The 14,857-nt window shown below is 35.8% G+C and overlaps 1 protein-coding gene across 1 annotated transcript in view; it reads right to left on the reverse strand.

The window, feature by feature from the left end:
• Positions 1-10,343: 10,343 nt before the first annotated feature.
• Positions 10,344-14,857, reverse strand: part of LOC108692371 (growth/differentiation factor 11) — a 21,200-nt gene continuing 16,686 nt past the window's right edge. Inside the window, exons 2-3 of the mRNA XM_018200591.1 lie at positions 12,089-12,695; positions 10,344-11,415 (exon numbers count right to left, since the gene is read on the reverse strand). Coding sequence (XP_018056080.1) covers positions 11,196-11,415; positions 12,089-12,695 — 827 coding nt within the window. The 3' untranslated portion in view covers positions 10,344-11,195. The remainder of the gene's footprint in view (positions 11,416-12,088; positions 12,696-14,857) is intronic.

Here is a 14,857-nt window from a genome sequence, read left to right on the forward strand (position 1 = left end):
AAGGGTTGGCGAAAGGCGAAGAAGGGTGAAAGGCAGGAGGTGAAATGAAGAAAAGAGGAGGAGAGCGAAGTTCGCGGTGTGCGCGACTTGATCGAATGCGGATGTGCGTGCAGCCGGTGGCCGGTGGTCGACAGCCCACGAATCGGGGGAAAATTATGGGTAGGTCCTCTTTCGTACATGTCGGTGGTTCGATGCTATCTGCCTTCACCTTCCGGGAATTTCGCGTTATAAATAGGAGGGCCGGCGGTAGGTTTACGCGCGTACGTATGCGTGTATAGTATTTACGCGTGTATATCTGTGTTTCGGTTCGACTGCACCCAAAGTTGCAGCGAGCTCTCTCCGATGAAGAGAAATCGAGAAAGTGGGCGGAGATACCTGAATATTCGGCACCCGCGCGATTTATGCACCCCGCTTTTTGGTGCCGCTGCCTGCAGTGTTGCAAAAAAGAATTCCAGTCGGCGCGGCGCACGAAAGCGATCGCTACTTCCGTCCGAAAGGGCCGTCACCGCCCACGACTGCTGTTTTTAATTGGCAATAACGCGGTGATTCGTACTCTTCGTGCGGAACATCCGCTTGTTTTGCTCACCCCATTCAGACCTTTCTCCGCGTCTCGGTTATGCGATCTCTAAACCCTCTACGCTGAAATTATGGGATAATTATGTGGTGTCGTTATCCGATCCGATGGTTTATTCACTAGAGCCGAAATTTTTACGCGATAATAAATCCCGATGTGACTGTAATGAATATGCACGAGCCGGTATGTTTGACATCTCACGAACTTTTAAATTATCGGTGCTTATGCCATGTACTATCATGACTTTTTGTCCAAATAAAAAATTTTATCGAAAAGATAAATGCATAAGTATCGCGCGAGGCGAACTTTTAAAGCATTATCTGTCTACAAGTGTATGTATACACACTGAACTAAAACTGTGTACGTAATACAATAAAATATTCATTGAATTGGTGAAATTGATCCAATGAATTCTCATAATGCTTTAGGTTATAAAATTATTACTAGAATTCATTGCAAGAATAAACATGTACAATAATTATATAAATGAATCCAGTTATTATATCGGACCAAAAATGACCGAAATTTTTTTCAGTGCATAAATGGAAAAGTAACGCATAGATTATCCTAATAATTTGGTATAAAATTTACGTACATGATTTTTTTGGAATAAAGTAGTCCTTTAATATAAAAATTAATATTATAGGTTAAACAAAAGAGTTTAAAAATTTATTTTGCTTAACTTTCATGACACTTAAGAGACACTTAAGAGACATGTCATGCATTCCTGCAGCAATTTGTTGCTTACTTTTTGTCGACTTATTTAATATTATTTTCTTTATATTACACAAAATAATACTTCAACATTTTTAACAAATATTTACTACAAATTTCCTTAAAATTTTTGTCTCGCTGAACGTGCTTGAGAATTGAGTGAAGTTTATATGCTCACGTTTATTGCGAATTAAACGTTATCTCATTCGAGAAACGGAACGTTTTTAATACATTAAGGAAGTAACTGAATTCCTCGTAGGAAGCGGGAAGCCATCCATCCCCTATCGGTGGCGCTTGATAAATTGGCACACAAACGTGAGATACCGCCATCCCTCTCGCCAACCCTTTAATCCCGATGTACACGCTGGTGCGGTGGAGAAAAGAGAAGGTGCAGCGGTTGGCTACTTTATACTCGAAGGCTCTATCTGCCTGCCTTACCTTGCCTTGCGTTGCCTTGCTTGCCTACCCACCTGCCTGCGTGAAAAGGGAGGTATTACGGGGTTACTAAAGTATTGTATGGCCTCCCCAAGCCCCATAAGGATAGCCCTCAGGCACGCACCCCCGTTATCGTATGCGTATGCATTTTTTTCGCTAGTGCGTGCGTGGGAGCTAGTGCTTGCAGCCCTTATATGTGCAGTGAAGGTGAAGGGGGCATCGGGTAACACGGGCAGGCAGGCAGCCACCCAAACGACCGAAACCTGAATGCTCACTCGAGGACATTACTTCTTCATGTAAGCGTGTCTTCTTTTTTTCTTATTCGCGTGCATTCCTCTCGTACCGCTACCCCTTCTTTTTCTCTCTTTCTCTTTGCTAATCTTCTCTCCCCTTTTTTTCTCTTTCTCTCTATTCTATTCTACTTGGTCACCTAAGAACACACCTGTATTTACGATCGATAAGGGCCAACGCACGGAAACAGGTGATTCCGATATCGCGTAAATAAGGCGCCGCAGTCTCCTTACACCATTGACAATGGAGACGCTTCCCTTATCTTGCACGGTTATCACTCATAAGCTCTCGAGATCCAATTGAGATTGCGGATATATATTCTGATTCTCGAGCTAATCTGGCAATTTAATTCGCAAATGTAAATGTAATTTATTACAACTCCACGAAAATCGATGAATTATATAAACTGTTGAATATTAGCCAACAGCTGATTTAGAGTGATCGATAAAAAAAAATCGCTTCGCAATAATTGATAGAAACGCAATAACAGATCCATGAAGTGGAAAGGAGACTCTGAATCGCGAGATCTTCTGCCAGCATATAACATACCATGAGTGTTCCGGAGCTAAACCTAGAGTGCTAGAAATACACTCTAAGTTAATTCAAGTGCATCGCCTTCGCTGTCGCTATGTACATTTCCCTCCTCCCGCTCTTATTCTCGCAAATCTTTTTTTAACACAAAAACATTATTTCGAGTTCTTATTTGAAAAGTTCATCATTCGCCTATCTCTATAATAATAAATTATAATTACGAGTATCATATATAATTATATGTCTAATATAAATAGTACACGTGTAAAAACTATGTGCATTGAAAAAAATATTGATTTAATATTTTATACAGAAGATTGCAAGTCATCCCTGATGTATCCCTGTATATATTTCGAATAAAAGTAGATTTTCTAAAGCGTGATGTACGTGAGAAGTTAGCAGGATGCATCGTCATAGGTACTTCACTTGATGCTTGAGAAGAAGTAGCATTCACCCTCGCGATTCGAACTTCCTCTTCGAACTTCTTCATCGTTTCGACCCTTCGTGAAAGAAAGCCAGCAGGTTCCGTATCCCTTAAGTGAAAAGGGGACCACTTCATCCACCCCCTCGAATAAAATCGCTAGATACTGTGTATCATTATTCTGATCGTCATCACTTTCCTTACTCATACTAATCGTTTCAAATTACCAACGTGTGCCAAGCTGGCGAAACGCAGCGGGAAAATTCATTTCAATGACGCCGCTATAATAAACTTCACAACCTCCTGCAATCCACTGAAAGATTTATAAAGCTATTATTCATCTCCATACCAATGAAGCATATTATTCTCTGTAAATTATTAGGTCTACACTGAGAAATGTCTAATCGAATTAATTGAAATTCTGGTTGAAAATGAACGAATCAGAATTTTCTGGTTAAATCTACTAATTCTAGAAATATCTTCGAAATTCTGATTGATGTAATCAGAATCTTCTGGTTCGTTCATTTTCAATTAGACATTTTTTTACTGTAGCAAAAATAATATAAAAATAAATTCCATGACAAACAAGATTGCAAATTTAAATAAAGATAGGTGTTACACACGTTTAAAAATTCTCGCGAAACCGTAGCGAGAAACTGCGGAAGCGACATAAAAAGAAATATGCTTATGGACGATCAGTAAGATACGGTGTTAATTAATGTTATGGCAGGCAATTGGCATCCGACCAATGGTGGTTGACGAAGAAATTATATTATAGGAAGGAATATGAATGCATAAGTAGCACGTACGTGTCCCGCTCGTGCTGTCTCTGTCCAATTCATTTTATTTCCGACTTCCTGTCTCTCTTTCTCCGCTCTATCGTAGTTCACCTTTGCCCGGTCACTCGTAAAATGCAAATCCAAGTAACGGCCATACTCGGGGGTAAGCCGGATTGTTGAATGGATCATAAAACGCAGCTAAAGACTAATGGCACCATGCCATGACAATTATGTCAAAGAGCCTATACTTGGAATAATATTATTGTTCCTACCTCCATCGCACCCTCGAGGTAATTCTCGTTTAACGGCTATATGTAAGAAACGCGCCCTAATGTCGGCCTACATCCGCTTTTCACTCCTTCAAATGGCGAAAGCTTTTTCGCAAGAGGGGCACCATTTCTGCTTCTGCAGGCGAATTTTTCGCCATTTATTTCAAGCCGTCAATGTATTGCGCAACGAATCATTGAGCTTTAAGTAAACCCGAAGTTATTTAATGTGACTGCTGACGTGTATGCTGTAAGAATTGATAAGAATTTATCGTCCAAAGCTGTGAGTTCGTAATTTCTAATATTAGTAATTTATTTTAGAATAACGCGATAACTGACTGTACAGTATATGTATTTATTATATATTGGAAAATTTGTGATAAATCTTCAGTTTCTCAGCCCGGAAGATGCTATAAGAAACACGAGACAAAAGTATTATTCATAAATGATTCATAAATGATTTATACTAAAACACTTTTTTATATGTGTGTATTATTTATATTTTATAATAACATTTTACAATTAGTACTTTTTATTTTATAATAATTAATTATTTTATCACTTGAATATTATTATTATGGAATTGCTTTTATTTCAATTATTCCTTTATTTCAATCAACATGTACATTAAATTAATATTCTTAATAAGTGAGTGAATTTATTTTGTCATTTTTACACAACATTTCGTATTGGCAGATTATTCGCGAGCCTGGTTTCTTGCGTTTTTTAAGTGGAAGGAGGAAAGTTAGCTGAGAGTGTTTCAAACTACTTACCAATTTAAATGCCGATCCGATGAGCAGGCCAATACGCCTCGCAGAGTGCAAGGTTATTAAGCATAGTCTGGTCGGCGAGTTTAGGTAGATTGGCCCATGGGGGCCAGTGCATTCGAGAGCTCGTTGCCCATCGACGGCAGGCGAAGCTTGACCTCGGATTATTCAATGATTTCTTCTCATAATGGAAACACGACCTGCTCTCATTACAGAAGTCACTTCGCACCTCGATTGTGGAGAACAAACTCCGTACCTTACTTGTTTGCACAGAAAGAGAGAAAGGGATATATTCCAGAAAATGTAATACGTTTCACGAGTATAAATTATCTTTACCGAGAAGAGATCAAGAGAGATCAAGAAAACCTTTTCTTGATATGATAAAACATCGCAGTATCAAATTTCAATGTAGTGAAAAATGTATGTGACACAATAAGGTTGAAGATAACGATGTTACTTGATTTAACATAAGATATATATTTTTGTACATAATATTAATATTGTAAACTTTACAATACAAATAATTTTATTTATTACTACATTATTACTAATTATTTATATTATTTATTATTACTTTGTCACTACATTATTAATTATCTTATGCACACACATTCTTTAGTACGTGATTTTGCATATTTCTACATTTTCGTATATTTAAAATTTTACTATATAATAAATTTTACTATATAATAATTAACGCAACACAATAAATTTTTGACAATTATTTTCTTCTTTTAAGAAACTCTTAGCTTAATATCATCTACATTAAATTAATAAAATTTATAAAGTTTTCATCAAGAAGATTCTTTGTCTTACCTCAATCGTCAATTTAAATTTAAGTAAAAGTCACTTTCTCTCTCGCATGAATTTTATTTAATTTTGTATTAAATATTCTTGGCATGCGACGTGTTGACTATTTCTGTTCCAATAAATTATCTGCGGTGTTTTCGGGTTAATGTCGATTTTGGCATTTCTGTTTCGGCGAAAGGGGAGCACTAACCCGACCATCGGCAAGGACGAGTGCTCGAGGCGCCGCCGAAGAAAAACAATAAAACGAGAATTGGCACGTCTGGCGAAACAGTTGACTGCCGTCAATTCAACTGGCCGACTTGCCAGGACGTGCATCTCACTATCGCATTATATGCGCAAATTATCATCGTACGTATCCGAACAATGCGGCTCGGACCATGTCACTGACATACCGTGCCCCCGAAAATGCTTAAAATAACAATAAATATGTACGAGTAAATTTTTTTTTAATTTTTTTATGACATTTTTAGTTTAGAAATTTTATTATAACATATTACATCATTAAATTAATTTGTGTAGATTTATTGATGTTTAATTTAAAAAATACATTTCAAATATTTATCTAACAATTTTTTAATTATATTTGATTATCAAATGTTTGCGTTTAATTTGCTCAATTTTTTTTTTATAATAGATGTTGGAATGTGTAATTTTTTTAAAGAGAATTAATCATGTAACAATTTTGATAAATAAGTTACACACTCATTCATTATGGAAGCATCATAAGAAGCTTTATGGTGAATTTATTACGTGATTGTATTCTCGATAAAACGCATTTCTCCAACTGAGCAGCGGAGCCATTCGCTTAAATAAATTTTTCCTTGGCACTCTTTCGACCCGGTTGGTGACAAAGATATACTCTTCTTTCAATTCTACATTACAATTGTTTCTGTTATCGCAACCGACATAAAAGCCATGACACAGTTATAATAGCCTGCACAAAAGCGAACTGCATAAAAAAGAATCTATAAATAAAAAAAATTTTATTTGTTTTCTCTCTCTCTCTCTCTCTCTCTCTCTCTCTTTCTGTCCTGATACGATTTATGAGATATCGATAAATCTATAAACATAATTTTGGTAAACATGTTTTTAATATGCACATTATTTTACTATACGGCACGCGAATAAAACAATATTGCACATGCAATATTTTTGGAAAAGCGGCACATCAAATAACCAAGCATATTTCATTGTAATTTAACAAATAAAAAGCTCATCTGTCAAATTCATTTTATCGTGTCGTTGCACGTTATAAATAATTAAGAGTGCGTGACTTACATCAATACTTACAACTTGCATCAATTGTAATATCATTGTTGCACAGATCTACGTATAAACACCAGACTATGTATACACTTTAATCTGGTACGATAAGAATACATATTTATGACAAATTTTTCAATGTTACTCTTAGTAATGTATTTGTCGATTATTTAATCATTAACGATAAGTAAACGATAATTATATTTATGGTTTTGGTTCATAACACAGACGGTGTGAAACACTTATTGTTAGTCAAAATTTTCGAGATTATCAATGCAATGACATGCTGTGTCTGCATGCACTTCGAACATATTTTGAATTCTACATATTCACGCAACTTGTTTAATTATTATCCTTTTATTTATCACATTCCTTTTAATTACCTAATAACGTTTATTATATTCACTTTAAATGAAGATTTTAAAGATGTTTACTTTTATTTCGCATTTTTCTCATTTTTATTTAATGACTATATTAAACAGAGAGAGAGAGAGAGAGAGAGAGAGAGAGAGAGAGAGAGAGAGAGAGAGAATAAGGATATTTATAAAGAGAGAATAAAAAGACATTTTATATATTACTAATAATTGTACTTACTATTTTTCAAGTAATATTTATAAAAACATGTTTTTTTTACGTTTTAAAAAACTTATCTAATATGGTTTCTTCTTTTTCCCATAATTTATTTCGGCAAAGTTATTTGATGTGGGAACTTTGCACCGATGATTTGGAAAAATAATATAATATGATGATTAATTTGCATGTATTGCGAAAAATGTTTTTCTTTATTCTGGAAGTACCAGAAATCAGCGAAAACATGACCGGTTTTTAATTGGACGAAAAGAAATCGCAAAACAACAATCATTTTCTGCCCCGAAAGTTTATCATCACCATATGTAAGTCTCTCTCTTGCATTGATTAAAAAGAGAGAGAGAGATACATCGTGAAACACGATTTAATAAAGTACAGATTGATTACTGCAAGAGAGTATACGATATTACCAAATTTATCATCAAACAGAGTTTAAAAATAAATTTAATGCACGACGTGTAAAAGTAGTAAGCATATATTGAGTCGGAACAAAAAAACTCGTAACGTTATTTCATTTGTACCTACATATAATTTTAAAAAAATTATAAACAATAAGACAATATTGACAATTATAATAATAGCTTTAACAGAATTATGAATAATTAAAATCAAAAGGTATTCCATAATAATAAAAAAAAATCTTATTATTTAAAAATATTTGGGAATATTTAAAAAATAAGTTTGTGCGAAAAATTTTAAGCTTTTATCAAAAAATCGCAAATTTTCACGTTTTTTAGCAAAATTCCACAAAATGAGAAGAAAATTTCCCATTTAATCCAGCTCATAATTTGTATATAAAATTTGTTAAGCTTAAACAAAAACTCAAAAGTGACATTTCAAAAATAAAGATTTTAAGTTTTAAAATTCGTTTTTTTTAATTTAAATTTCATTTATTTTTAACAAAATTACAGCTGCTTAAATTTGGAAATTTGATGCGCTACAAACTTTTGTCCCAATTCAATACTTTCTTTTTTATATGCGTATTATATATTTGTGGAATAAAAAAAAATCAAATAAAAATACGATTAAAGCAATTAAAATAATCACACAAAATGAAAACATTACAAATTACAAAGTAATCTGATTTAATAAATTGTTTATTATATATCTGGCATTAAACGATTGTTTTCCTGTTAATAGAAAGTTGACTTTTTAACTTCTTATTCTATATTTCTTATTCTAATTTCAACAAAGTATATATAATTAATTGTTAAATTATTCAATGATGGTAAAAAGGAAAAATAAAATGTTATTCGTGCTCATCGAAAAACCATTTATTTCATGGAATAAATATTTTTCTATCTATGCTGTGTGTCTACCTAGAAAGTACACATTATACATATAAGTATGCATTTTTCTGCCGTCCTCGTTCGCTATTTTGGGAGCGGGGTAAGCAAATCCATTATCTTTTTAATTATTGATACACTGAGACAAACAAACTGAGAATGGAAAGTGTAATAGATACGAGAAAGAAAAAGAATGATCGAAGGAGAATGGAAAGACAAGGACAGCTTGACAGAGGAGGAAAGGATTATAAAAAAATCGATTTTTCAAGGAGCTTTCTCTTACGTTCTAAATGATCGCTTTATAAAAATCGCAAAGTTTTTTTATAAATTCGTGTGTATGTATATGTTTTGAGTGTGTGTGTGTGTGTGTGTGTGTGTGTGTGTGTGTGTTTATGTTTTATATTGTATGGGTGTGTAACTTTTTTTCTTTACAATCATATAAAGTTTAGGGACGGTGCGCGCAAGTCCATCGTATATATCGTATACTATTTTACAAAATGTAGCTACAGTGCACTTGACTCGAAGCTGAGGGGAAAACGTGGAGTTAAGTGTTAACTCTGATAGCATGAGAAGTTTCAAGTATGTTCCCGGATTTTGAAGATTGCTATACAACGAGGAATTGAAACCGGTAGAATCTCGACGAGTTCAATTCTTGATATTACATAGGTTTAGAGAAAAATGATGCTTTGCTTATTAAACGTTTGTTTTTCATCGATTAACTGCGAAGATCTGAATTTATCGAAATTATATTGGTTTCAATCGCTACACACATAACTGGAATTGTTTCAAGCGTCGGGGATATGTCTATACATAATTGCGGCACTGATCCTCTTTATCACCGTAGTAGTAGGGATTATGCTCGAGGATCAGGGACGGATCTTAATGAATCTATAAAAACTAATAAGAGCGCTTGTCGAGATATATACCCCTAGAATAATTTTGTCTAAAAACTTTGCTTGACAATCTATTTTTTTTTTTAGATTGTACAACGCGTGGAATAGGAAGGGACACATTCCAAAAAAAAGTCGTCGTCCCTTTTTGACGAGTGCATCACCCGACGCGCTAAAATGCAGCTATTAATACCGTCAGTTACGAAGAAAGCTACGAAAATTAGGCGCGCGTCGCGCATTCGTTCGCGCGATTAATGTTTATTATTTATCTAGAAATAAATGCTCGACACTCGTTCTGCGATCATGGTGAGTGACGGGAACGTGGATATAAAATTGTCAATTGCCGCGTTATAAAAAGTTCCGAGTGCAATTAGCCGGATATTTGCGCCGTGTAATTACAACTATTTGCGTTAGAAAAACTAGGAAGATTGAGGTTCTCCGTCAATATATGAGTAATATCCTCGTTGATCCTCCCAGGACGTAGGAGTGTCAGCGAAGCAACACCACATTCTTGCCTGCTACGACTTATTTACATAATTCAATACACTCTCTCGCACACGCACTCTCACAATTCGCTAAAAAAAAAAAAAAAACGATCATAGTGACAGAAATGTTTCTATATATAATATATTGTAGAAAGACGAGGGGGGAGAGAGAAAAAAACCATTAGAAAAAAAACTACGATTTCACTGTACACCGAGATCTGTTGTCCAACACGTTTCCACCGATCGTTGATGTCCTCTGTTTTAATAACACATTTGATTCAAAGTAAGAAATAGGAGAGACAAGAATTACACAATCGTGAACACAATCAGGCACGCAAACCGCCTACATTGCATTCCTTCGTAATCTATCTGATTTCGCGAGCCGCGGCGTAAAATTAAAAGTTTCAACAAAGTTTTGCGCTGTTTATTGGTAAAATCATGTTGGAATTCTGAAAATAACGCTTGCGCAAGAAGTACAAACGTTCTAAATCTCTCATTCTTCTATCTCTCTTAATTTAGAGGAATAAGAAATTCGCATTTTAGGGAGTTCCGTTTAGAGAATTCCGGCGTAATTAGGATCGTGGATCAAGTGCAAACGTATCGGCGTCTTAAAAATAATACCGTGACTCTCTCTCTCTCTCTTTCTCTCTCTCTCTCTCTCTCTCTCTCTCTCACTCACTCACTCTCTCACTCTCTCTCTCTCTCTAGGAACTATCCGCCTTGCCATGAATCATGGACCACCGTCGAGGTGCTTTCCGCTGACACGATGCGAGTCCCTCTTTGGACTTCTCTTGGCATCCAGCACAGTCTTTGAGGGGACTCCGCGAATCACCAAACACCGCCTATCTGCGCACTTCGTGTTCCTCTTTCTGCGCTCCAAAGAGATCCGCATCACGCAATCACTCTCCGAACAAGGCACTTTCAGTCTATCGGATGAGGAATCGCCGAGAACATGGCGATGACAATCGACGACGATTGACGAGGACAATGACGATGATCGTCGAGATTGATGATGAAAGGGAGAGCATCGCGGTATCTGTGCGGAACTCTCGGCATCGCCAACGTTGCTTTCATCCTGTCAGAAACGAAGGTGGACTATGAACACCCGCATTTCTCGACGACCATGCCCGGCAACCGCGAGAACACGATCTGATATTCATTGTCAAAATATAACATTGTGATTTCCGATAGCTTCCTAGGTGCGCAACATGGTCCGGTGTTGTTCGGCGGTTCCGCCAAGCTGACGATATGCGTGTTCGGATAAGCCGGAAGAAAAGCCATTGGACAGTCACCCGAACAGTAATTGGCATCATATCTGTGACACAAAGATCCAAGAACCGACCGTTAATGCAGAAGTTCGATTCATCAAATAATATTAATTTATAAAACAAAATTTATCTCAACTTCACATTCGTTGTATTCCTCATTAAGCATCATCGTTAAATATCGCTGTGGCAAATTAACTCGAAATATACATCACTATTGCATACCAAAAAGTATTTATAGACCGAACGTGCGCGAATAACACTTTAACGCTGTTGATGTAGAACTGTTCTACGTGCCAGCAAGAAAGTCGCAGTTCCTTCATTTAAACCCAGTTTGGCTCAAAATGTTTTCCTTCGCCATAGAAATCTTTACGAGTACGTGCTTGACCGACGATGCATTAATCATTTTATGAGTCGCAATATGTTCTCACAAAAGTACACACATTTCAAGTATTTTATTAAACAATGCGAAATATATATCGCCTTAATATGAGTTTCACGAAAAAAAAACTCTACTGTCATTTTCGATGAAGAAATTTTTTCATCGTATATTTATTTATTGCTAAATCATTACTTGATTTTTTTAGAGATTTTTCATAATAAAATAAATAAAATTTCAAGAGATATAATTTCAACTACTTTTAAGATACTATTTCAACACTTTTCGTGATAAAAAATCTTTATTAATAAAGAAAGAAAGAAATAGAAAAATCATGTACTCACTTTTTGGGTGCGATTATCCAATCCCAACCAAACTTCTCGAAGTCTACCGTGAGTTTGTACCGGCAACATCTAGTCTCCTGGCTAGCCTCATCGCAATTGAGTCCCACGTTCCTCTTAATTCTGGAGCCTCTTCGCGAATCGAGTTCTTGCATTTGCACTTCGAGATATGGAGCGTACTCCGCACCGGGATTAGTCTCAACCAGTCTAACCAAGTTCCTACGATGACTGCCGCCAGGCCCCGTGATCTTCAAGGCGACTCCCAGATTATCTCTCGGATGCTTGAACCATTCCGCCACCATTCGTCTGAGCTCGATCGTGATCCAGCCACCCCGCCGTCCAAATGGTCGAGGATGTTTCGTGGTCAGAGGAGGACCCAGCAAAGTTCCACCTGTCTCGGTCGTTCCTCGAAGAATCCTCTGCAACGTGATCGTCACCGGACTGGCGTCTTGACTCTCCAGATCAATTGGCTCACCAAGCTCCGTTTCCTGATTCACACCCCATATCCATAGAGACAACTCCGCTCTAGTAACACGGTGTTGGACAACTTTATCGGAAAACTTGAAGTACAACACCTCAAAATTGTTCTTCGAGTGCCTTAGCCTTTGATCTGAAAACATCAAATTAATAATACATCAGTTGTGAGTATAAATCTAAATTGTTACAACGCAGGACAAATTCCATAGAGAAATCTTCTTTATAATTTCCTCTGTAAAATATTTATTTATTTGTGTAATGTAACATGATTGTACAATAATTCACTATTTATTTTTAATGAGTTATTTTTAATAAGTATGATTATTTAATGCCGCGTAATTATATCGGAAAATTCCAAAGGAGATATAATCTCATGAATAGTCTCGTCTGCTAAATGTGCCGTACAACTAAACGTTTCTTTCTTAATTTTCACGTGTAGACGGATTTTTCGTATTCTTTTTTTTTTTTTTTTAAATCAAGGTCCGACAAAACATACGGTGCTGCATTTGCTTGCTGTTTACGTCATTTATTATTCAGGAATGAAAAAATTCTCGCTGGTCGATACTGCATGCACGATGTTGCATAGCTCGATAAAGTATCGCTGCGCTGTTTAATGACTCCGTGGCCACTTGCTATCTACATATACATATTGGATATGTGAATGAATAAAAAATAAAACATAAAATTAAGCAAATATTTGTGTTTACAACGCAAACATATGTTTGTGGTAAGCTATATAGATGATATAGGTATAAAAAAACTTTTTGATATAGATACAACTTTGTGGTCATGCATTGCGATTCTCCGTGAGCATAAAAATGAGATATTTGTTCTTTTATTCGCATTATTAAAATCTTTGCAAGATACTTTTACGTCACTAACTTGAGAATGAAATATACGAAAATAGAGAACGAAAGATTTGCACTATATTATAAAACTATGCGGCTTTTTTGAGCTCTTGATAGATAAAGAAGCAAAAAAATAATTTATGTTCGCAAAAGTATTAGGTATCATTGATCAAGATGCTGAAGCAGTATATGATAACAGCTTCATTAAGTTGGTGCGAGGTTATCGGAATAGAAAATGAACACGATAATCATTTACGTATCGAGCTATTTAAAGCGAAGTGGACTATTTGAAAACTATTTGATAAAGTTGAACTATTTGAAAACGTAGTATTATCTTTTCATTAATCGTACGATCAATTAACGTAGTTATTGGCAATTACATCGATCGATCGAACATTTCATTATCGAGGATGCTGCATTATGCGTAATTCAAGTGTACTTGTCTAGCTGATATGTGTTCCGTTGCGGCAAATAATTATTTCTAATTGACCGATAACAGGGCATAAGCACTGATGATAAGGCGCGAGCATTAGAGAAACACTGTTTCAAATTGCGGATACAAACCTAATCAGTTCGCGACTTTCTACGATCCGTAACGGCTGTATAACGGAACGACGTAACGTCGTTAGCCTTTGCGCGATTTAGCCTTTTTATGAATGAAAGAACCCATGAATTACGCGCAATAATCTCGTACGGGCACACGTACCTACACACGATCGCGGGTCGCGACGGGCGGCTCCTTCAAATAAATTTATCAGAGAGCAGCTTTTGCGATACTTCCTCCACCGGCCGAGATATTTTCCCGACCGATCGAACGAGAAACGCGCGTTTCGTGTCTCTTTTTCTGACTTATTCTGGCTTATCGGCAGCAATTTAATACGCGTTGTAAAGCGTGTTTCCTTGAAAATTAATAATTTTATTAATGATGTGAAATTTCTGATGTTACATTATCGACGTAAAGCTCAAGATAGATCAGCGAACGATTATCCACACTCTGTTCTTTTTGCTCCAACAACGATGATATCGTGGACATGTCTCCGATACAGAATCGCCTCGCGATTGAATCAGCGCATAATCGTTGACATGAGGAAGTCAAGGAGGAGACTTTTTTGGGTCTTCGGGTCGCTTTCTCCGATTGCAAATGTTCGTAGATAAACAAACGAAGGACACGAATACAGTAAAATGGTCACAATAATTAATTTCTTACGATCTTATTAAAGGTAGCTATTTTAAATATTTATATATTTTCTGCGCGATTAATCCATAAAAACTTTAATCTTCTTAAAGCTTGGACTCGTTTAATTTCATATAAAAAGCAATCAAGAGGAAGGAAAACTGGGTAAACTAATCTCACTTCGCGAACGGAATTGTGAAACTTCTGTTTCTTGGTATATTAATTATTGATATATATATATATATATATATATATATATATATATATATCTTT

Source organism: Atta colombica, unplaced genomic scaffold (assembly GCF_001594045.1).
Source record: "Atta colombica isolate Treedump-2 unplaced genomic scaffold, Acol1.0 scaffold7, whole genome shotgun sequence".
NCBI classification, from domain to species: domain Eukaryota; kingdom Metazoa; phylum Arthropoda; class Insecta; order Hymenoptera; family Formicidae; genus Atta; species Atta colombica.